We start from the raw sequence: 25,605 nt of genomic DNA, 5'->3' as shown, positions 1-25,605 counted from the left end.
TCAGAGCTCAACACCTGCTCTGGAGCTCTGCTGGCTCTTAAATCTCACCGTTGACATTTCCTCTACCTGCCTAACATTCACTACCATAATGATTCATACCTGTGCTGCTATTGTTCTCCGTCCTCGGACACATTACCGGATAAAAAAATACTTTTTGTGTCAGTGAAAGTTCAAAATGAAAGAAATGCCACAGGCTCAATAAGTCTGAATTTGCACTGAAATACTATCAGGGATATAATTAATATTTGACGCTACAGCCTCCATAATCCTCTGCTCGGTGGAGGGGGAATAAAGGAAAACCAGATTCCTGCTGATGTCACGGAGGATGAGAGCAGATTTCCTTCAGTATCTGAAGTGATAACAGTCTTTTTTTATTGCTTTGAGTGATGCTTTAATTATATAAAACACAGTATTTCTCTGTAATCACACTTTATATACACTATGCTGTTTATACCACAGCAGAGACACAAAGACTTCCACTGGTCACAAAGATGTGTTATGGTGATCGACATATTTAACCCATTTAAGTACAAGATCAATACTGATCAATATATGAACTGGTGATAAACATGCTCATTGGTTTGTCGTCTCCTTCCAGTTCATAGTATGAAGAGAGACAACGTCCTCGGAGGGAGCAAGTTGAGTTGGACACCAACAAAAAGTCAACTTTGACTTATTTGTCACGTAACTTCCGTACTTAAAGAGTAGCTAACTAAACCCCTAAACCACTTTTATAAGATGAAAACTAATGTAAATGTGTATTTATTATCGTTATTAATGGATTCAGGTCCTGATCTTGACTTGAATTCTTCATAACGACTGCCCTCTACTGGATAAAACCTGGATATTTTGCAGAGGAGAAAGTCCCCGGTTTGAATTGTGCCATTAATTACACACACGTCCGTCAATTAAAATATAATTTAACACTACAGAAAGTAGCATTTTGTTGTAAAACTTCGTAAATATGTAATTATACAGACGACACACCAAAAAGTGTTGTAAGTGTCTTCTCTCTTGAAAGCTACGATGTCTAAAAAGAGACGATGGATAAAACACATCTGGATAGAAACGTTACATTTGGAACATAGCTAAGTTAGCTAGCAAGACAAGGTAACGACCATGTTGGTGACGTACATTGTGCAAGACAAGAGACGTAGTTAACTTAGCGGTTTCACACACAAGATAACATCTTACTATGACAAAACTATGAAACTTTGTCTTTTAAATTGACAAGTTAACGCTATCTTACATAGTTTCTCTGAAATAAGGTCCGATGGAGGACTTTTTCTCGCTATATGGAGGCAGCTTTCGTCTCCAACCAACGCCCCCTCCTAATAAACCAACATCTCCCACAGATGGAGAAAGTATTAAGCTAAAGGTTTTAATATCAGACAGAAAGAGCAGCTTCATGTTATGGCAGTGAGGGATGTGTTAACGTATTTCACAGGCAGGTGTAGGCCTTGGTTTCACATGTTGAATGCCAAACGGATGGATCGTTCCTGTTGAACACAGTTTTAATATTTACGTTTGAAGTTTACATTTTTGCAGTAAAAATCATTTCAAACCCACAAACGCACAGCTGCTACAGAGGTTTAGCTTCATCAGCTAACTGCAGAAAAAATGTGTTTTTGTTCCTACTTGAGCTGCTAGCCTGATAGTTTGTTTATTGGATTATATCCAAAGTGGCAGAAACGGAAAAAAAAATGTCTCGTATTTTTGTTTCACCAGGAGTAGACGTAAGCTTCAGTTAGCGGTTAGCTGTAGCTGTGAGTTCATTTATTCATGTTTTAAACAGGAGACAACCTTCGGTTCTGTAAAGCTGCATTCTCTCTAGTGTCCACCAGGGGGCGACTCCTCTGGTTGTATAGAAGTCTATGAGAAAATGACTCTACTTCTCTCTTGATTTATTACCTCAGTAAACATTGTAAACATGATTTTATGGTCTCAATCTCTAGTTTCAAGTCTTCTTCAATACAGCATGATGTTCATTTAGTACATTATGGTCCATTTAGAGTCAAACAGACCATAAAGCAGGGGATGCTTTAGGGCGGGGCTACACGGTGATTGACAGGTCTCTACCAGAGACGTATACGCCGTCTCTACGTTGCTCCTCCTCAGTCCATATATGGTCACTTCCTGTTCACTGGTTGATAAAAAAAGTCAAGATGGCTCCACCAACAATAAAATACTTCTGTGTTATAGCATCAGTAATAATATGATCTATATGATAACGTAACTCTCTGAAAGGGGATCCACAAGAAGTGTATTTTTACCGATCAGTTAAAGATCTGAGTACAAACTTTCATCATGAGTTCACGTCTCTCAGGTCTCAGACTCGTTAAAACAAAATGTACAGAATAACTCAAATCCGTCGCTGCAAAATGTCAAAGCTGTTGAAATGAATTTGGGATTAATCTGTCACGATGTTGATGAGGTCACCGGATTCTAATCGGGTGTTTGATCCTTCGGGCGTGTGTTTAAATCTGTTCTAATTTGAGTCAGTCAGCTTCTGATTCATCGTGATGGCATCAATAATCATCTGTTTACACTGAGATTCATCAGGAATAAATCACGTTCTCTTTACTGCATTACTTTTATGACTTTAGTTCGAGATTCAGATTATTTATCAGCTAACAACTGATGATGATGTATCTGTCACAGCTCTGCCACCGTTATGCTGTTTTTTCTATCTCTCACTCACCTCATCAGCTCATCACTCTGCTCACTCTGCCTAGTCACTATTCAGACCCCAGTCTCACTCACTCACTGCAGATCATTGTCATGTGAGGAAACATGTGAATAGTTTAATGTTTATAACATGTAGAGACGCCATTCTTTCTACATTGGTAACACTTGTAGACATTTGGAAACATGTTGGATTTAAAGATGATATTGTTTGATCATTTTAGTAAAATAAATGATCAAACCTTTTATTTCTTCTTAATGACTGATGTCATCATAACTGTTGTTCTGCACTAAAGACGTGTTCTAGTTCTACTTCTAGTCATCATGGTTCTGTTCATAGAGGAGCAGGACTTTTATTCTGAAGTGAAAACAAGACCACAGAGAGAAACGTGATCTTGTGATCTTGTGATCTCCTTTGAGTTCAGGTGTTACTGATCACATGAATGAGTCTGGAGGAGAGAAACCAATCAGACTGTGACCTCCTGAATAATTAGAAACACCTGTTAAGTGTCTCATCATAAGTAAGTCAAATGTATTCATAAAGCTCTTTTCACAGACGTTAGTCACAAAGTGCTTAACAGGAGTGGAATTACACACAGTGACCATATAAGGACCAATCAGTAACCCTGTTCTGTGTCTTCAGGGTCTGAAGTCGATGGACTTCAACGGTTTGTCCGACCCGTACGTCAAACTCCACCTGCTGCCCGGAGCCTGTAAGGTGAGACACGACCTCGTCAGACTGACCCTGAAGAAGTCTTCCTAAATACTGCCCTCACAATACTAAATATTCAAATTATCTTTTTACTTTCACTCATTTTACCAACTTCACAACTTCACTACCACAGAATATTTATTCACTTTTAGAATTCTAACCCTTTAAATCAAAAGTGTTATTCTCTGTAAACTAAACTCATCAGCAACAATATTGATTTTGATTTATTATTTTTTTGTGCATTAAACCAGAAAAATCAAATGTTTAGAGCAAATATGAGAAGATGTCTGTCTGGTGGAAATTATTAAAGAGAAAGTTTAATGTTTATGTATTTAACCAGGATGATCACATTAAGATTATCAATCTTTTATTTTCTCTCTGTGCTAACTGTCTGTCTCTCTGTGTGTCTGTCTCTCTGTGTGTCTGTCTCTCTGTCTCTCTGTGCTAACTGTCTGTCTCTCTGTGTGTCTGTCTCTCTGTGCTAACTGTCTGTCTCTCTGTGTGTCTGTCTCTCTGTGCTAACTGTCTGTCTCTCTGTGTGTCTGTCTCTCTGTGCTAACTGTCTGTCTCTCTGTGTGTCTGTCTCTCTGTGCTAACTGTCTGTCTCTCTGTGTGTCTGTCTCTCTGTGCTAACTGTCTGTCTCTCTGTGTGTCTGTCTCTCTGTGCTAACTGTCTGTCTCTCTGTGTGTCTGTCTCTCTGTGCTAACTGTCTGTCTCTCTGTGTGTCTGTCTCTCTGTGCTAACTGTCTGTCTCTCTGTGTGTCTGTCTCTCTGTGCTAACTGTCTGTCTCTCTGTGTGTCTGTCTCTCTGTGCTAACTGTCTGTCTCTCTGTGTGTCTGTCTCTCTGTGCTAACTGTCTGTCTCTCTGTGTGTCTGTCTCTCTGTGCTAACTGTCTGTCTCTCTGTGTGTCTGTCTCTCTGTGCTAACTGTCTGTCTCTCTGTGTGTCTGTCTCTCTGTCTCTCTGTGCTAACTGTCTGTCTCTCTGTGTGTCTGTCTCTCTGTGCTAACTGTCTGTCTCTCTGTGTGTCTGTCTCTCTGTGCTAACTGTCTGTCTCTCTGTGTGTCCTTCAGGCCAACAAGCTGAAGACGAAGACGATCCGTAACTCTCTGAATCCGGTTTGGAACGAGACGCTGACTTACATCGGGATCACAGAAGAAGACATGCACAGGAAGACGCTCAGGTGTGTGTGTGTGTGTGTGTGTGTGTGTGTGTGTGAGACACTCGGGACACTTCCTGCCCGGTGTCATCGTGTCTCATTGGTGCTGATTATACGTCCATTGATGAGGCTCAGAGACGCGTCGACATTGAGATTTGAGGCTCAGTTGTCGTCTTTGGTTAATTCAACAGAAATGATCAGCGTGAGAAACGCATCGTTTTACGTCTTCAGTCGAGTAAATCGCACAGAGAGCAGCCGACACAATCGACAGATCGTCTTTCTTCAATGACGTCTGTTTGTTCTGCAGGACTTTAGAGGAGCTCAGTTCATGTTGTGTTTTCATGCCTTCAATGATGAACTCATGTTTCTCCCGCTGAGCCCATAATCAGAAGCAATACCAGAGCTGATCGTAGCTCATCTTTAGCAAAGACAGCGAGTGTTTATGAACGACCCTCCAAGGAAATGTAAAAACAAAGTGTGTCTGAACACAAACCATGGATTTTATTAAATGAACCCACTTTCACTTAGAAAACACACAAACCTTCAGTTCATCCTACTATACTGAGCCTTCGCTAAGTCCCGCCCCCCTGATCACAGACTGCCCAATCACAGCGCAGCACCGCTCCATAGACTCATCACTGGCTTCTGGTTGGTTTTGTTGATTTGGAGCTCGTCAAAGTTAAAAGTATCCTCATATGATACGAAAAGTTACAAATGTTTGGTGCGTTTTCCTACGAAAGTCCAGCAATATTTGTCAATTCACACTCGTTACATGAATACGATCTTTTCAAAATAAACTTCCATCTTAACAGGAAACCACAGAAAAGATCGTTACTGTAACTACATTACGCAACTTGTGTAATAGTGATATTCTTAAAGCAGATAAACGTTAGTGGAGCTGACATTAGCAGAGTACGTTAGCATATCATTAACTACCGTTAGCACCTCTATGCTACGCTCGCGACTGAATGCATTTGTAACGGTGTGGTAAGGACCCAGGAGCGCTACGACAGACGCAATGGATAGTTTGAATGGAAGCTTTGTTTTCCTCTGGACACACAACAGGTCACAGTCTTTGGTAAACATGGTGGAACAATCACAGGGAAGCAGCGGCAGGACCTCGTGGTCAGAAGGCTGAGTGAATTACCGGGGCAGAGGTTTGGTCAAGTTGGAAAGATATTGAAAGACTTCCCGGTTAATTCAATGAAGGTTGTGTGTGTGTGTGTGTGTGTGTGTGTGTGTGTGTGTGTGTGTGTGTGTGTGTGTGTGTGTGTGTGTGTGTGTGTGTGTGTGTGTGTGTGTGTGTGTGTGTGTGTGTGTGTGTGTGTGTGTGTGTGTGTGTGTGTGTGTGTGTGTGTGTGTGTGTGTGTGTGTGTGTGTGTGTGTGTGTGTGTGTGTGTGTGTGTGTGTGTGTGTGTGGTCTAAATGGTGATGAGCTGAGAGAGAGAGAGGCACAGCTGTGACAGTATTTTAATGTTCATTAGATTTAACAGTGGATCATTTTTTAACTTTAGCTTCAACCTTCATTTTAAGTATTAAGAGAAAAGACAATCATATAAAACCTGTTTCCTCGACAGATATGATGATTATTATTATTATAGAATATTCAGTATAAATAAGAGAGAATAGAGAACACAAGAGTCTCTGTGATGCTTCCTAAACCTCCAGGTTCCTCTGAGATTTCACCTTTTCACTTCTTTAAAGCTTTAAAACACCAAAAACACATTTAGTGGTTCATCCCCCCTCTTCTCCTGTTTCCTCTCTCCCCTCCTATTTCCTGTTTCCTCTCTCCCCTCCTATTTCCTGTTTCCTCTCTCTCCTCCTTTTCCTGTTTCCTCTCTCCCCTCCTATTTCCTGTTTCCTCTCTCCCCTCCTATTTCCTGTTTCCTCTCTCTCCTCCTTTTCCTGTTTCCTCTCTCCCCTCCTAATTCCTGTTTCCTCTCTCTCCTCCTATTTCCTGTTTCTTCTCTCTCCTCCTATTTCCTGTTTCCTCTCTCTCCTCCTTTTTCCTGTTTCCTCTCTCTCCTCCTATTTCCTGTTTTCTCTCCTGTTCCCCCTCTCCCCTTCAGTTTCCTTGCCTCCTCTCCTGATTCCTTGCCTCCTCTCCTGTTCCCTCTCTCCCCTTCTGTTCCCTGTTTCCCTGTTTCCTTGTCTCCTCTCCTATCTCCTGTCCCCTGCAGGTTGACAGTGTGTGACGAGGACAAGTTGACTCATAATGAGTTGATCGGAGAGTCTCGAGTTCCTCTGAAACGAGTGAAACCCGACCAGACGAAACATTTCCACACCTGCCTGGAGCACCCGCCCCCGGTAACCCTCCCCCCCCCCCCCCCTGCTCTAGTGATGGTCTTTGCACACTTGTGAGGACACTCTTTGTTCCCTAGTCCGACCTGATGTCGTCCTGTTCTCTCACTGAAGGAAACAAGAATCACTCTTAATACTTAATACATGATGCTCATAAGTTATTGATCCACCAAACAGGAAGGAAGTGTTCCCTGTCCTACATCTCAGAGGTACATGTTGTACTTTATACTGTACTACATCTCAGAGGTACATGTTGTACTTTATACTGTACTACATCTCAAAGGTACATGTTGTACTTTATACTGTACTACACCTCAGAGGTACATGTTGTACCTTATACTGTACTACACCTCAGAGGTACATGTTGTACTTTATACTGTACTACATCTCAGAGGTACATGTTGTACTTTATACTGTACTACACCTCAGAGGTACATGTTGTACTTTATACTGTACTACATCTCAGAGGTACATATTGTACTTTATACTGTACTACACCTCAGAGGTACATGTTGTACTTTATACTGTACTACATCTCAGAGGTACATGTTGTACTTTATACTGTACTACACCTCAGAGGTACATATAGTACTTTATACTGTACTACATCTCAGAGGTACATGTACTTTATACTGTACTATATCTCAGAGGTACATGTTGTACTTTATACTGTACTACACCTCAGAGGTACATGTAGTACTTTATACTGTACTACATCTCAGAGGTACATGTACTTTATACTGTACTATATCTCAGAGGTACATGTTGTACTTTATACTGTACTACATCTCAGAGGTACATGTTGTACTTTATACTGTACTACATTCCAGAGGTACATATTGTACTTTTTACTGCAATACATCTCAGAGGTACATATTGTACTTTATACTGTACTACATCTCAGAGGTACATGTAGTACTTTATACTGTACTACATCTCAGAGGTACATGTTGTACTTTATACTGTACTACACCTCAGAGGTACATGTAGTACTTTATACTGTACTACATCTCAGAGGTACATGTACTTTATACTGTACTATATCTCAGAGGTACATGTTGTACTTTATACTGTACTACACCTCAGAGGTACATGTAGTACTTTATACTGTACTACATCTCAGAGGTACATGTACTTTATACTGTACTATATCTCAGAGGTACATGTTGTACTTTATACTGTACTACATCTCAGAGGTACATGTTGTACTTTATACTGTACTACATTCCAGAGGTACATATTGTACTTTTTACTGCAATACATCTCAGAGGTACATATTGTACTTTATACTGTACTACATCTCAGAGGTACATGTTGGACTTTATACTGTACTACATCTCAGAGGTACATGTAGTACTTTTTACTGCACTACATCTCAGAGGTACATATTGTACTTTTTACTGTACTTAATCTCAGAGGTACATATTGTACTTTATACTATACTACATGTGATTAATCAATCCTTTAAGTACATTTTATTGATACATACTTTTACTTAGTTAAGGTTTTGAATGCAGGACTTTTACTTGGAGTATTTTCACAGTGTGGTTTTAGTACTTTTACTCTTTTTTTTTTTTTTTTTTTTCCAGCTTCCCTCTCCGACCGCTATGGGCGAAGCCCTTCGAGGAATATCGTGCTACTTAAGAGAGGTAAGAGTGTCATTCTGCTGTGACGAGGAGACACCAGACCAAAGGTCCTGAGGTTATATGAACATCAACAGGTTTCCGTCTCTTGACTCCTCTCTGGACTGACTTCTGAATTCATTAGAAACTGATCCGTGTCTTTGTATTAAAACTCTGACGACCGTTTCCACAGCTGTACTGAAAAATAATCTTTCCTACTGGGTGAGTTCAAACGTATTATTGAGGTAAAGATGAGAGTGAATCCTTCAGAGAAAAACGTTTAAAAAAAAATGTTTCAGTGAGACGTTTATTTGAGTAATTTAATTATTGTTGACGGAATTTTATTAGTGTCTATTTCAATGTGTTATACTCTTCGAGTAATCTTATTTAATGAATCTTTATTCAGGTGGATTTCTGACTTTTCGTATCAGGAGAGGCTCAGATGTGACTGTTAACATGAAGTATGACGGTTTCAATGCCCCACAGCTAACGGGGCTAATACAGCTAATGGAGCTAATGCATCCAACGGAGCCAACAGCTAACGGGGCTAATACAGCTAATGGAGCTAATGCATCCAACGGAGCCAACAGCTAACGGGGCTAACACAGCTAATGGAGCTAATGCATCCAACGGAGCCAACAGCTAACGGGGCTAATACAGCTAATGGAGCTAATGCATCCGACAGAGCCAACAGCTAACAGGGCTAACACAGCTAACAGCTAATGGAGCTAATGCATCCAACAGAGCCAACAGCTAACAGGGCTAACACAGCTAACAGCTAATGGGGCTAATGCATCCAACATAGCCAACAGCTAACAGGGCTAACACAGCTAACGGCTAATGCATCCAACATAGCCAACAGCTAACAGGGCTAACACAGCAAAGAAGTTAACGGATAATACCGCTAACAGAGCTAACAGCCGGCGGGGCTAAATGCTAGCTCTACTGAGTGCACCTTTCTAGTTATTATACTATATGTTAGAAGACTAGTGACATCATATTAATAGGTTCAATAGTTACACCTCGTTAACATAATAAGTTACATCTTATTATTGATGGAATTAATTAAACCTAAGTTAAATGAGTTAAGGTCTGAAGTTCAAACAGATGTGCGACTGAAATGAAAAGTGAATTTAATTGTTATAATGAGAACTGTTGACTTCATGAATTAATGAACAAAGACGATCCGTTTCCTCCTCGGTGTGTTGAGAAGAAACTAAACGTGAGTCAGAAGGGATTAACTTTGCTGCTAATTAAGGATTAGAGTAGAGGCACTAAACGATATTGTAATTGGCCTCTTGTTTGTTTTTGTTGTGAACACGTTTAGTTTTGTCAGAATTTGTGTTCCACTGTTCTGATTACCACATTAATTAGAGACTAGAATGTCAGAGGAAATATAATCTGCATGTTGAAGAGAAACCTCTTCAGTTCAAGTGACATTTGACTGTTAATGTCTCTGCATCCTGTCAGGTTCAAACCCGTAAGAGTGAGTTAAGAGGCACTTCTTCTTCTGCAGCATCCTGCATTAGGAGGACGCCTCACACGAGGAGCTGCTTTAATATTTTCACTTTCCCACAGTTTTAATTCAAACCAAAATAATATGGACCCATGAAGCTACGAACCACATCAGAAACAAGGGAATACAGAGTTTATGGTATAAATACATGTTTGTGTGGTCCAAACAATTACAAACTGATTGGAGCTTTAATTCAACTTAAAAGAGTCGATTAAATGGCCCAATTATATTTATTTAATCCGGCCATCTCATTCATCGTGAGAGAAATGTGAAAAAGAATCGACACATTTGAATCACTCAGACACAATTATTTGATTCATTTATACATTAATTTTATCCAGGAAGTGTAAGAGCTCTACAGACTTTGCTCATCTCTGGATTGTTCTGCAAAATATACAAAAACACAGAACTTTAAGGGGTCGTTCAATTTATCCAAATAGCTTGGAACTGTTACTAAGCAACCAAAACCTGCGATGATGGTGATGAAGTTGCAGTGATTTAGCAGTAAGCCTCACAGACTAAACTAAACAAAGATAAGTGGATTAACCATTAATCCCTCACAGTAGCTTTACTGTCTGATTTGTCTGCGACTGTCCGACCTTTGAACCGGATATTGTGACGTCCTTCGATAAAAGGTGAAGCAAGTAAAACGTTCAGTAGGACAGTGAAGCTCCGTGTAGTCCTGAACTGAAGTGGTTTACTTTCCACATTATCCTTCCACATTGGCAACAATGGATTTGAGCAAAAAACTTCTGGGTTAAGGTTAGAAATAAAATCATGGTTTGTGTTCAAATAATAACGCAACGCAGCAACGCAACGCAACGCAGCAATGCAGCAACGCAACAACGTATCCAATCCACGTGACGCAACACTTTAACAAATCCACGCGACGCAACAACGTGACGAAACTTCCACGTTCAAAGTATCCGTGGTTTGCAGAAACATACAATACGACACCTTTGACCTTTTTTTAAAGTCATAAAACACACAGTACTACGGCCAAAGAGTTTAGCTCTGGAGCTGTTTGCTTCATATTGAAAGCTGATGTGTCCCTGCTGTTGCTTCTTTCTGCTGCAGACATTCATCACGATCTGACATGCCTCAAAGCTTAATGTGCAGGTTGACACAAATTGAAAGCAGGATTTCATTGGACTCGTCTCACACAGTGTGACGGGATCGCTGCTATTCAACAGTGTGAGCAGAGACTTCCTGCTGAGAGGCCTCTTCAGCAGCTGTTTTATCACCAGGGAAGGTCATTAATTACATTCTCCCCGGGTAACGTGATTCTGAGCACACCTCCATGACAGTGAATTAATTCAGTTATTGACCGTCATAATCCAGGGACGCAATGTCACCCAGCAGCAGAGACGTCGTGTGGTCCAGGTGCTGTTCTAAGGATACATCTGGTGATATTTTATGATTTTTTTTTTTGTCATAAGCTCCATTAATACCAGCAGTGAATGATTCTGATGTCTCTTTGAGCTCCATTGAAACACATCAATGACTCACTAGGGCGCCAGAAGTCGATTAATCCGCTGCTGAAAATAGTCCCCAACAAATGCAAATTAAAATGATTATAATTATAATCTTCGTGCAACACTCTTATTGGTTTGGGTCCACAAATGGAATTTGTTGACAATAATAATAAAAATAGATCTAATAATGATAAACTTCATCTATAAACATGGTTAAAGTTATTTTTGTGGTTAAACCAGAATTAAAACATAAAATCCAACAGTTACAATAGCAAGTAATTGAATAATATAAAAACAATAACAATGATAAGACATGTTGGAACACTAGTGCTTATAAAACTATACGTTTTGAGAAATGTTTTAATAAAAAACATTTAACTTCAGCTGAGTAAAGCAGAGGATGTGATGCTTTTATGTGTTTTATGAGTTATTTTTTACTCAAGAAATATGAGGAAATCTGAACCATTAAAGAATAAAAATAGATTGAAACGGAGACAAAACAACAGAAGCATCTTCCCAGCACAGCTACACACAGAAAAAAAAAGGTTCTTAAATGGTTCTTTAAAAGGCAGTGTGGTTCCACGAAGAACCATCCCCTACTGAAGAATCATTTTATCTATTGGATGGTTCTACATGTTTTTCATATGGTTCTTTGGGGTATTAAATGGTTCTTTGGGGTATTAAATGGTTCTTTGGGATATTAAAGGGTTCTTAATTCATGTTTGAGTTGTTGAATCGTGGGGGATGGGATAAATTAGAAAAAAAACAATCTTGCCATGATCTGGGTGTGGGGTAGTTAGCACTTTATGAGTGATACGTATATATATATATATATATATATATATATATACACATGTATATACAAACATATACATATATATATATATATATATACACATACATATATATACACATACATATATATATACACATACATATATATACATAATACATATATATACATACACATACATATATATACACATACATATATATATATACACATACATATATATACATAATACATATATATACATACACATACATATATATACACATACATATATATACACATACAAATATATACACATACATATATATACACATACATATATTCATGTCGGTGAATCGGGCCTTAAATATATTAAATATATTAATAGCTGTGTTCCAGAAAATTCTAAGGGGAAAGTCATGAATGACAACATAAACCACCAATCACGATCATGAGATATGTGTCCGCCCCGCCTACTTCCAAGTGACAGTCGTCCATCTCTCTGACTGACCAGACCAACGTCTTTTCAAACCAGTCGCCTGCAACTAACAGTGGTCGGTCTAAGGTAAGTGTTGGAAGCTTGGTTATTACAGGCAAATTATTGCTCTTTTTTATCATGTCACAGCCATCTGTTATTCGAGTGTCTGAATAAGCTAGTCTACATCGAATATATAGTATTGGTGCCTGTAGCTTGGCTGGAAGCGCCATATTTCCCTCATTTTGTGGATGCGGCATATATATATTTGTGGATTTTGAGGTAATGTTAGACTTTTAGTTTCAACAATCCTTAGGTTGTTAAATCGTTATGAGTTCATTTCGCATGTATTTCGTTTTCTAACGGTAACTTGACCGTTAGTTAATTGCCTTTGCTTGTCTGCTAGCTAGTTGGCTGAAGCTAACGCTAGTTAGCTAGCTAACGTTAAATCGTTAGCCTAGATAGCGCGCGAAAATATATTTAACCTTAATTTAGCTAAGGGGCTATGCTTCTGCCTGTGAAATATATGTAAAATGTCATTAGCGTTAGCTGATTAACTAACACGGGTTAATGTTACTGTATGTCTAGATGTGAACTATCTAATTACTTTAGCTATCAAATATTCTTTATTAAAACTTTTTTACCAATTAAAAAATGATGCCATTGCTACATGCGCAGTTAACTCAATGCAATGTTATGTCAGCTAGCTAACTGCCCACGATTGAAAACGCTACCATTTTGTGCTTGCTAGTCGACGGAGTATTTCCAATTGTTGAGAGCTAACGTTAAAAAATGCCCTTCGGTTAGAGCTGCTTCGGACTCCATGTTTGACTGTCAGCGGCCGACAGCTGAGCTGTCTGGTGGGGTAAGACAGTAAATAAACGTGTGTTTGTAACTGTAGTTTACAAGTTAAATTCAGAAAGCTGCGTTAGCAACTGATGAAGATCAGTCTTGACAATTTCAGGCACCGCTAGTGTTTTGGCTAACGGTAAACTAGCGATGTGAGTGAGTGGGCGAGCGAGAGAGAGGGAGCGGCGTTGTGGCTGCCGTCAGACAGAGCTGTGCTGATCCACGCAGAGCTTAGTGAGCTGTAAAAACTGAAGGAAGCTGTATACTATGTGCCACATTTTGTGATTATATAAATTATGTGGACCTTAAAGTAATTCCTGAATGTTGTGTAAATACACATTATTGATTGTAGTGACACAAACGAGCTTAAATGTATGATTTTTGACAAGCTGTGGAGGATGAAGCAGGACACTGTTTGAATAAGTTTCTCAAGGAGAGCACAGGACATGTAACTTATACAGCAGACACTTATGTTCCAGCAGGTAAAAATAATGGATTTAATGTTAGTTGACCTTAAAATGTTGGTGCTTGTATGATTTGTCAGTTTGAATGCAAATAAACCTGTTGATTTGCTGTAGTACAAACAAGTGCAAAGATAGCTGTAGACATTTTCTGATAATAGTATACTTTTATCACACAGTATCTGTCAATACAAAGTTCAAATGAACACATGTCCTGCTAATGTCTGTGGCAACTGTATCTCTGCATTGAGAGCAGAGGATTGTGTTTTTGTGGATAGAAAGTTAAATTGGGTTTATTAATTGGGTATATCAAAATGGCCAGAAATAACAAATAAAATGATAGTAAATTATAATGCATAGAACAGACCTGTTGCCTTTACTGTGCACAGGTCAGGAAAAACTCTGTTATGAATGACGGATGCTGCTCACCCAGACTTGAGCATAAGCTGTTCGTTTTCAATGTCTTGTGCAATACAGTAATAGGTTAAGCACTATAGTCATACAGTCACTAATGAATAATGTGGACATATGTAGTCGTGATGGTAAAGACCTCATAACACTGATACATCGGCCATTCAAGGATGTTCAGCATTAAGCAAGGCAAGAATGTTAATTCCAAAACATGGACATGAGCCATGGCAACACATACCGACTCCTAACATGATTTTGGTTCAATAATGTTTCTCTCTGCCATAGATAATGAAGTAGATGGGCCTACACTTCTCCAGATGTCTGAAAGAATGAGTGAGCGAATCTTTCCCAAAATGAAAGACCAAGTGAAGTTCCTGTCTGCTTTAGCGCAGCTGAAAGTGTGAGTTACGTTATACAGTGAAGCCATGTCATTTCAGTTACAATTCCAAGGATTTACTTGTCTTGTTTTTGGTAGTTTTTTTACATGTTGGCTTAAATTAAAATCTGATTTTCCTCCCCTTTAGCAGTGAAAGCGAAGCCCCTGTGAGTCAGAGAGCCCTAGCAGCCCAAGCAATGATCAACTGCCAAGTCCGGTTTCCTCAAACAGTCTTCACGGCACTGACCAACAAGGATGCAGCTCTGTTTGACCATTTGAGCATAATAGAAGATGGCGACAGACAGCAACACGTGTGATGCGTTACATCATGTAAGCAAACCATGTACCTATCAACTGTGATCTCCAGATCAGACTGGAGACGTAACCACAAAAAAAAAAATGTCTAAGTAGTACTTGCTATCTGACATTTTCAAAGCATGTGACAGTAATATAAATAGAAACGGTGTCCGACAAAAGTTCAGCTCTAAACGGTGCACAGCGCAGTACCACTCGCAGCCATTTAGGACACAGTGTCATGGACATAATGAACAACAAAAGATATTTGAATAGTTTGAACTTGTGCGTTTTTCAAGAACGAATATTCAAACATAATTGTTGGCCAATTTTGACAGCCGTACTGTACAGTAATGACATGTTATCTGCCTGTAAAACAAGTTTCCTTGTTAATCAAGTTTTAGGTCTGTATGCCATAGTGAAAACTATGCATCATGATGACAAACTACACATTTGCAGACCTTTAACTGCTCTTTCTGATCATTTGAGTTAGGTATCTCTGTTTATTGCGCTGATCTGGAATGTTAATCTTGTATAACGCCTTGTGTTTTGTTCCTTTTGAAAACTTACAGGTATCCGTCTCATATTCAGTATGTGCAGCTCTTTAAGTCTGTCCTGCTCAACTTCCCTTTTCTGAAGGAAAGTTATGGATCTGGATATGTAAGTATTTTCTCATTGACTAAAAGAGTAATGCTAAACTGAATTTTATGCTTCATACTTCATGCTCCAGCTCAGTCCTAATTGTGTCATTGTTTATTACTTAGCAAACAGATGCAATGGATGCTGGGGACGACGAAAGAAGTACAAGCCACCATATTGCAACAATGAAGCAGGAGTGCCAAAAGATGAGGCCTAACTTGGTCATCATTCGCCAATGCCTGCAGAGAGTACAGAAGACACTATATTCAACAACACTCTACTGCAGAGGTCTTAAAATAATTCACCTGCTTCTCTATTCCAATCTTGGTGAGTGTTTTATCTAATATATAACACGTGGTGCAGTGTTTCCCGCAGGATTTTGTGAGACTGTGGTGGGTGGACCTCAGACCCTGAAATGGACAGGCGCTGAACCAGAACTTAAGACAGAGGGCAATTTGGGAACAATTAGCTATTGGTTTGACGACGCATATGCCCCTGGGGGAATGGGGCTATATTTCTGGGGTTCTAGTGTAGCCGGCTGATATCCAGACTTCCTTTTCAGTGCGCTGTTTATTTGTTTACAGTCTGATGAGCAACTTAAGATGTGAGACTGGAGTTGAGAAACGACGTGTACAACAAGATGGTTTTACAAGTAGCCAAATAATTTCAAACCAATAAATAACTTTAAAACTATTAATCAACGTTAAATACTTTTTCTTGCCTCATTGATCCATTTTCCCTTTAAGCCTTTTAGAATATCCCATATACTGTGTTTTGTGTAGAAGTGCTCTAAAAAGTTGACTTGACGTTTACCTAGATACTGTTATCCAAATCAACACTCCTGAGGAAATTGGTATGATAGTCTCAAAACTTTGCAGAATCAGAATTGTGACATTTATTGAAACATGATTTGTCATTTACAGGCCAGTTGGTGAATGCAGCCATACTCCTCCTACCATCGGTCTTCAAAGAAAATCATCACAGCTCTTTGCAATAGATAAGGTTAGTCATTTGTGTTTGTGGGGGGCAACTTGAATTTGTTTATTTAAAAAAGGGAAATATATTTTCAGAAAATTAAGATAAAGTGCAATTTCAAAAATATGACATCTAATCTCAACAAACTAGCATTTTATATGCAACTAAGCATATCAGAAAGCTTTGATCTTTAAACATTACAGAATACACCTTTAAGTTTCAAATGTTTTGTTTCAGGAACCACTAAGCCCAACATCCACAATTGTCCTGAGCAGCAGCGATGGCGAGCCCCTGAGTGACGGCACAGATGTTTTTGTAGCAGTGGATGGACAAAAAATGATGGTGGACAATGAAGACGCAGACGGTTCATTGGCCATGGGTGTTGTGTTGGCCCTCTATCATCTGAAAAAAACATTTTTGTTTTTGGAGGAATTCATCCTGAAGCTGGACACACGAGTACCTGTAGCTGTGCAGAGAGTGGCAAATGCTCTGAACATTTCTTAGATAGGACACTGCAGCACATGGATTACATTGTATAGAGTTGATTTCTGACAATAAAGTGAAGTGCAGTACATCTATAGGTGTTTCTTTTATCCACAAATCAATTTGCCATCATTTCCGTGCATGTAAAAGATGATTTTATAGATCATCACAGAAAGGATCCTGGAATATGATCTCTAAAAAAGAGTGGGAACCCTGATTCCATTGTTATGCTGTGTAAATGTAAAAAAAAAAAAAATCACATTTTCCAAAACTCAGTTCTTTAAAGAACCATTTATTCCTTGGAAGAACCATTTTTAGCTAAAGAACCATTTGAAAAGGGTTCTTTATGGAACCATTTGGGTCCTTAAAGAACCTTTTTGAAAATGGTTCTTTAAAGAACCTTTTTGAAAATGGTTCTTTAAAGAACCTTTTTGAAAATGGTTCTTTAAAGAACCTTTTTGAAAATGGTTCTTTAAAGAACCTTTTTGAAAATGAGTTAATTAATGAGAAATAAAATGAACTTTTTTGATTTTAGCAAATGGCTGCAATGAAACAAAGAGTGAAAAATTTAAAGGGGTCTGAATACTTTCCGTACCCACTGTATATATATATATATAATATCAAATGTTTACTGGAGGCCGGATTTGTTTTTCTTGTTGTTGTTTCTTATATTTTCATTAAGGTGAAATTCTTCAAATCTTTAACTTTAGTTTTAAGAATAGTTTGAGTTCTCCTTTTTCTTTTTTCTTAAAGAGAGATGTTCAGATGGAGTCAGGCCGTGGTTAGCCTAGCTTAGCATAAAGACTGGAAGCAGGGGGAAACAGCTAGCCTGGCTCTGTCCACAGTTCAAAAAGACATGGATTAAGGTCTGGATTTAGGTCCCATGTTATGAGTTCTTCAAAGTTTATACATAGGTTTATGTACTTGGGACCTGTTGGTCCCGATTTAGGTCTTGACTTGAGACTTGGTCTTGATTCAGGTTTTGACTTGCGACTTGTTGGTCTTGACTTAAGACTTTACTTATGAACTGTGGACAGATCCAGGCTAGCTGTTTCCAGTCTTTATGCTAAGCTAAGCTAACCCTGTCCCGACTTCAGCTCTGTTCAACACACAGACATGAGATTTACATCCATCTGAACATTTCACTCTCAGAAAAAAAGAGACGGTGAGATGATTTCGGAACTATTTCTTTAAAGGCCTGCTTATAGTCGCCTTATCTAGTCGCCTTATCTAGTCATCTTATCTAGTCATCTTATCTAGTCATCTTATCTAGTCATGTTATCTAGTTGTCTTATCTAGTTGTCTTATCTAGTCGCCTTATCTAGTCGCCTTATCTAGTCCTCTTATCTAGTCCTCTTATCTAGTCGCCTTATCTAGTTGTCTTATCTAGTTGTCTTATCTAGTCGTCTTATCTAGTCGTCTTATCTAGTCTTATCTAGTCGTGTGATCTAGTCCTCTTATCTAGTCGCCTTATCTAGTCCTCTTATCTAGTCCTCTTATCTAGTCCTCTTATCTAGTCCCCTTATCTAGTCGTCTTATCTAGTTGTCTTATCTAGTCGTCTTATCTAGTCGTCTTATCTAGTCATGTGATCTAGTCCTCTTATCTAGTCGTCTTATCTAGTCGTCTTATCTAGTCCTCTTATCTAGTCATGTGATCTAGTCATGTGATCTAGTCATCTTATCTAGTCATTAGATGAATGTGATGTTTAGTTGAACTGGATGAAACTGGACTATTACAGAATAAAGAGTCTGTTCTATAGTCGTCGGTTCAGACTTCCTTCTCTCCATGTGGGCAGATTACAGCAGCAGAATGGAGTGAAACGTATTATCTGAATTAGTCATTATTGTTTGCCCTCAAACTGGAATCATTTCCACTAAATTAAACCGTCATGAGATTGAAACTGCTTCTCATTCTATCTGGTCGACTCGTGGACCCCTTAAAGAGCTCCGGGAGGGTCTGAAGTGCAGGTTAGAAGATCTCAAGTGTCAGTGAGTCATTCGGTCTCACTCAGCCAACGCAGTCACACGGTTTCACCTGTTTCAGAAATGAATGTCGGTATCAACCCTCAGTCAGATTTAAATACGAGATAATTATGGTTCGTTACAACTTGGGCCTTATTTTTAGTCTGATTGATTTCGTTTCGTTTCGTCACTGAGTTCCCAGAAAATAAGACCTGAGTCGTAATAAACCAGAATTGTCCTTTAAGTCTAGAAAACATAATCATTATTGTCAAACATGCACTGATCACGCAGGGATATTTGTGAAGAGTTTAAGGCTGATGTGGTTTCTTCAAACTCCCAAAACATGTAAACATCCATTTAGAGTTCGCTCCATCAACATGAAATGAGGCTTGACTTTTAAACTACAGGTTTTGACTTCTTGGTCTTGACTTAGGACTTTAATGGGACTTGTTGGTCTTGACTTAGAGCTTGGGACTTGACTTGGGACTTGTGTGTCATGTCTTTGGTTTTCTTATTTCTCACACGGTTTGAACAGACTCTGAACGGAGCTGCTGCTTTTAGGTGCAGATGAAACCTTCATCGTCTGTTTCAGACTTTTTTTTGGAACCAAAGAATTTGTTTCCACGGCAACAGTCTCCCACCAGGTTGTACAGAGCGGCGTCATCACCTGCAGCGTCCATCACCTGCAGCGTTCATCACCTGCAGTGTCCATCACCTGCAGCGTCCATCACCTGCAGCGTTCATCACCTGCAGCGTCCATCACCTGCAGCGTCATCACCTGCAGCGTTCATCACCTGCAGCGTTCAGTACCTGCAGCGTCCAGTACCTGCAGCGTTCATCACCTGCAGCGTTCAGTACCTGCAGCGTCCAGTACCTGCAGCGTTCATCACCTGCAGCGTTCATCACCTGCAGCGTCCATCACCTGCAGCGTCCATCACCTGCAGCGTTCATCACCTGCAGCGTTCAGTACCTGCAGCGTCCAGTACCTGCAGCGTTCATCACCTGCAGCGTCCATCACCTGCAGCGTCATCACCTGCAGCGTTCATCACCTGCAGCGTTCAGTACCTGCAGCGTCCAGTACCTGCAGCGTTCATCACCTGCAGCGTTCAGTACCTGCAGCGTCCAGTACCTGCAGCGTCCATCACCTGCAGCGTCCATCACCTGCAGCGTTCATCACCTGCAGCGTTCAGTACCTGCAGCGTCCAGTACCTGCAGCGTTCATCACCTGCAGCGTTCAGTACCTGCAGCGTCCAGTACCTGCAGCGTTCATCACCTGCAGCGTTCAGTACCTGCAGCGTCCAGTACCTGCAGCGTTCATCACCTGCAGCGTTCATCACCTGCAGCGTTCATCACCTGCAGCGTCCATCACCTGCAGCGTCCATCACCTGCAGCGTCCAGTACCTGCAGCGTTCATCACCTGCAGCGTTCATCACCTGCAGCGTTCAGTACCTGCAGCGTCCAGTACCTGCAGCGTCCAGTACCTGCAGCGTTCATCACCTGCAGCGTTCATCACCTGCAGCGTTCATCACCTGCAGCGTCCATCACCTGCAGCGTCCATCACCTGCAGCGTTCATCACCTGCAGCGTTCATCACCTGCAGCGTTCATCACCTGCAGCGTTCAGTACCTGCAGCGTTCATCACCTGCAGCGTTCATCACCTGCAGCGTTCAGTACCTGCAGCGTCCAGTACCTGCAGCGTTCATCACCTGCAGCGTTCATCACCTGCAGCGTTCATCACCTGCAGCGTTCAGTACCTGCAGCGTCCATCACCTGCAGCGTCCAGTACCTGCAGCGTTCATCACCTGCAGCGTTCATCACCTGCAGCGTTCAGTACCTGCAGCGTCCAGTACCTGCAGCGTCCAGTACCTGCAGCGTTCATCACCTGCAGCGTTCATCACCTGCAGCGTTCATCACCTGCAGCGTCCATCACCTGCAGCGTCCATCACCTGCAGCGTTCATCACCTGCAGCGTTCATCACCTGCAGCGTTCATCACCTGCAGCGTTCAGTACCTGCAGCGTTCATCACCTGCAGCGTTCATCACCTGCAGCGTTCAGTACCTGCAGCGTCCAGTACCTGCAGCGTTCATCACCTGCAGCGTTCATCACCTGCAGCGTTCAGTACCTGCAGCGTCCAGTACCTGCAGCGTTCATCACCTGCAGCGTTCAGTACCTGCAGCGTCCAGTACCTGCAGCGTCCAGTACCTGCAGCGTTCATCACCTGCAGCGTTCATCACCTGCAGCGTCCATCACCTGCAGCGTCCAGTACCTGCAGCGTTCATCACCTGCAGCGTTCATCACCTGCAGCGTTCATCACCTGCAGCGTCCATCACCTGCAGCGTTCATCACCTGCAGCGTTCATCACCTGCAGTGTTCAGTACCTGCAGCGTTCATCACCTGCAGCGTTCATCACCTGCAGCGTTCATCACCTGCAGCGTCCATCACCTGCAGCGTCCATCACCTGCAGTGTTCAGTACCTGCAGCGTTCATCACCTGCAGCGTTCATCACCTGCAGCGTTCAGTACCTGCAGCGTCCAGTACCTGCAGCGTTCATCACCTGCAGCGTTCATCACCTGCAGCGTCCAGTACCTGCAGCGTTCATCACCTGCAGCATTCATCACCTGCAGCGTTCATCACCTGCAGCGTCCATCACCTGCAGCGTCCATCACCTGCAGCGTTCATCACCTGCAGCGTTCATCACCTGCAGCGTTCAGTACCTGCAGCGTCCAGTACCTGCAGCGTTCATCACCTGCAGCGTTCATCACCTGCAGCGTTCATCACCTGCAGCGTTCAGTACCTGCAGCGTTCATCACCTGCAGCGTTTAGTACCTGCAGCGTCCAGTACCTGCAGCGTTCATCACCTGCAGCGTTCATCACCTGCAGCGTTCATCACCTGCAGCGTTCATCACCTGCAGCGTTCATCACCTGCAGCGTTCAGTACCTGCAGCGTTCATCACCTGCAGCGTTCATCACCTGCAGCGTTCATCACCTGCAGCGTTCAGTACCTGCAGCGTTCATCACCTGCAGCGTTCATCACCTGCAGCGTTCATCACCTGCAGCGTTCAGTACCTGCAGCGTTCATCACCTGCAGCGTTCATCACCTGCAGCGTTCATCACCCGCAGCGTTCATCACCTGCAGCGTTCATCACCTGCAGCGTTCAGTACCTGCAGCGTTCATCACCTGCAGCGTTTAGTACCTGCAGCGTCCAGTACCTGCAGCGTTCATCACCTGCAGCGTTCATCACCTGCAGCGTTCATCACCTGCAGCGTTCATCACCTGCAGCGTTCAGTACCTGCAGCGTTCATCACCTGCAGCGTTCATCACCTGCAGCGTTCATCACCTGCAGCGTTCATCACCTGCAGCGTTCATCACCTGCAGCATTCATCACCTGCAGCATTCAGTACCTGGAGTCTGAAACAGGACTTCACGGTCCAATTAGACATTTTGAAGTGAGTTTGTTGTAACTCTGTGTAAAATGTACTCGGATGCACGGGCTTCAAGCGTTGCGCAATAGATTCTCTCTGTAGCAGCGAATTTCTTTGGCTCGTTCAGGGAATTCTCCGTCCTTGTAACCGGCATGAAATATCGACTTGGTTAGAAAGAGAAGTCGTCCTCTTTCTTTGAACAATCCGTATTCTTCACTTCTGCAGGAAAATTGTCCACTTCCTCTTCGAGGATGCGAACAAAAACAAAAGTATTTTTGTCCAGCGAATATAAAACTGACCTATGGTTTCTTTTAAAAACAGTAACGATGTGTTCGTGCTTCCTTCCCCCGACGAGGTCAGCGGGACAAGAGCTGAGAGGAACTCAGGCGTTTGTAGTTTGGGGGGATCCGGTCGTAAAACCGGAAGTCCCGCCTCGGCATTCCTGGGCTCATCCAATGGTACATGTTGTACTTTTTACTCTTCTACATCTCAAAGGTACATATTGTACTTTTATCCTCCTACAATTTCAGCTAAATGATAGTTTGTTGTTCTTAGAGGTACGAGGTTCTCACAGGACAGAGACGAACATGATCTGATAGAATAAGATGCTTTGATGTAGATTAAACTAACCAGCAGGATATAAAGAAGTTAACATGCAATATACACATTAATGCAGCAGGAATATATATATTAGTAAAGCATTTTACTGATCAATCACTATAAAGCTATAAAGCCGGCGGGTTCATCTGGAGTTCCTCTCCTGCCTGCTGAGCTGCTCCGACTCTGACTAAACGCCATCGATCTGCTTATTTTCTGACCTTTCTGCTCTTTTCTCTTCTGAGCTGCAGGTTTTATTGTGAAGGACGGTGGGAAGCCGGAGCTCTCGGCAGCCGAACACCGGCTGAATTCTGTAGGACGTTGTCGCCTTTTTATTTTTTCTTTGATTCAAACAGACGTAAAGTAAAAAGCTTTAAGAGGCGCAGTGAAAAGGTCAATGCGTGAAGCCGGATGATCAAAGAGAGAATCAGGTGGTGAAGCGTCTGTGAGCTGGAGGATCAAAGTACTGATCTCCTCACGACCACAAAGATCAAATCTACTGTGGGATGAGTGTTAATGAGCACCATCAGCTGGAGGAGGAGCGTCACATCATCTCCTCTTTCTGGGAACGTTTGAGCATGAAAGTAGAGAATATATATATACGTGTATGTATGTATGTATGTATATATATATATACATACATACATACATACATATATATACATACACACATACACGTATATATATATATATATATATATATATATATATATATATATATACTGTCAGATGAAGCTGAGTGCAGATATAAAATCTCACAAAGTCAGTATTTAACTCGCACGACTGATGAGCTGTTTCTGCTGTCGGTGTCTTCCTGGATATATATTTATATTCATATATTTCTGAATTATTATGTTCTCTGGACTGCACTAGATGACATGAAAGAACGTTTAAAACTTTTCCATGTTTCTCTGCACGATGGTTGGACAACGAATCCTCCCGTGAGTTTCAGCATCACGCGTCCTTATCGTGAGTACAGTCTTTTCAAAATAAAGTTCTGTCTTCACAGGAAACAACTGAGTTATGTTTAGGAAAAGATGGTGAAATACTTATTTAAGTTCAGGTAGAGATCATAAAATACTTAGTTAGGTTTAATAAAAGATGATGAAATAAATATCCTGCAGGAAAGGTTTACCATTCCAGCTTTGGCAACAGCTTCCGACTCAGCAACGAACCCCGAAGAACTCGTATAAAGAGAGTCTAACAATTATAAGTGTTGCTAATAGCTTCTGCTAACAACAGCCAAAGGCTCATGGCTGCGGCTACCGTTAGCATGAAGCTAAGCTAAACTATTAGCAATATTTGCTCTCAATCTCCTGAGACGACAGTTTGTCATCTCAAAGCTTTGTGATGAAGTTTAAAGTCGGAGCCAAACAGACATTTGAGGTGATTCATGTTTTACAGCATAAAGCACCAAAACATACGGTTCACTTCAACTTCTGTTGTTGTTCGTTTGAAAAACTTTCAGATTGAAATGGTGGTCTCCTCTTTTATTCCTTCTCCTCGGGCTCTTTTGTGTGAGACGAACATTCTTTAAAGATCTGGTTTTGTAAATAATTATTAGCAGCTGAAGAACAAGTCTGAGAACAAATAGCAGAACATCCAGAGAGAACGAGTCATGGACAGAAACCTGCTGACAGAGTGAAGCCTCACACTCGCTGTCATCACTGCATCTTAATAAACAGCCCAACGAATCTAAAACATCAGATATTGAAGAAAAATAAATTTTATTCTTTCTCTTGCGTTTTAGTTTAACACCTTGTTTTCTGCAGGTGTTCCGTTTGGAAAATGTCTAATCTGATCTGAATAATGTAATCTAACTACTCTAATCTGAATAATGTAATCTAACTAATCTAATCTGAATAATGTAATCTAACTACTCTAATCTAATCTGAATAATGTAATCTAACTACTCTAATCTGAATAATGTAATCTAACTACTCTAATCTGAATAATGTAATCTAACTAATCTAATCTGAATAATGTAATCTAACTACTCTAATCTGAATAATGTAATCTAACTACTCTAATCTAATCTGAATAATGTAATCTAACTACTCTAATCTGAATAATGTAATTAACTACTCTAATCTAATCTGAATAATGTAATCTAACTACTCTAATCTGAATAATGTAATCTAACTACTCTAATCTGAATAATGTAATCTAACTACTCTAATTTAATCTGAATAATGTAATCTAACTACTCTAATCTGAATAATGTAATCTAACTACTCTAATCTGAATAATGTAATCTAACTACTCTAATCTAATCTGAATAATGTAATCTAACTACTCTAATCTGAATAATGTAATCTATCTACTCTAATCTAATCTAAATAATGTAATCTAACTACTCTAATCTGAATAATGTAATCTAACTAATCTAATCTGAATAATGTAATCTAACTACTCTA

General features: G+C 40.7%; 1 protein-coding gene and 2 long non-coding RNA genes across 3 annotated transcripts in view; all 3 read left to right on the top strand.

Moving 5' to 3' along the window:
• Nucleotides 1–25,605, top strand: part of doc2a (double C2-like domains, alpha) — a 48,404-nt gene that overhangs the window by 17,110 nt on the left and 5,689 nt on the right. Inside the window, exons 4-7 of the mRNA XM_076080985.1 lie at nt 3,329–3,403; nt 4,473–4,582; nt 6,739–6,865; nt 8,449–8,508. Coding sequence (XP_075937100.1) covers nt 3,329–3,403; nt 4,473–4,582; nt 6,739–6,865; nt 8,449–8,508 — 372 coding nt within the window. The remainder of the gene's footprint in view (nt 1–3,328; nt 3,404–4,472; nt 4,583–6,738; nt 6,866–8,448; nt 8,509–25,605) is intronic.
• On the top strand, nt 14,582–15,041 carry LOC142937881 (uncharacterized). The gene is made up of 3 exons (XR_012949461.1): nt 14,582–14,629; nt 14,726–14,840; nt 14,965–15,041. It is a non-coding gene; the product is annotated as an uncharacterized LOC142937881 (long non-coding RNA).
• LOC142937882 (uncharacterized) lies at nt 16,048–16,978 on the top strand. Its single transcript, XR_012949462.1, has 3 exons — nt 16,048–16,076; nt 16,673–16,751; nt 16,962–16,978. It is a non-coding gene; the product is annotated as an uncharacterized LOC142937882 (long non-coding RNA).

This window comes from Anarhichas minor, unplaced genomic scaffold (genome assembly GCF_050575085.1).
Source record: "Anarhichas minor isolate MPS153535 unplaced genomic scaffold, ASM5057508v1 ptg000077l, whole genome shotgun sequence".
NCBI lineage: Eukaryota > Metazoa > Chordata > Actinopteri > Perciformes > Anarhichadidae > Anarhichas > Anarhichas minor.
This window is presented reverse-complemented; position numbering and strand designations above follow the sequence as displayed.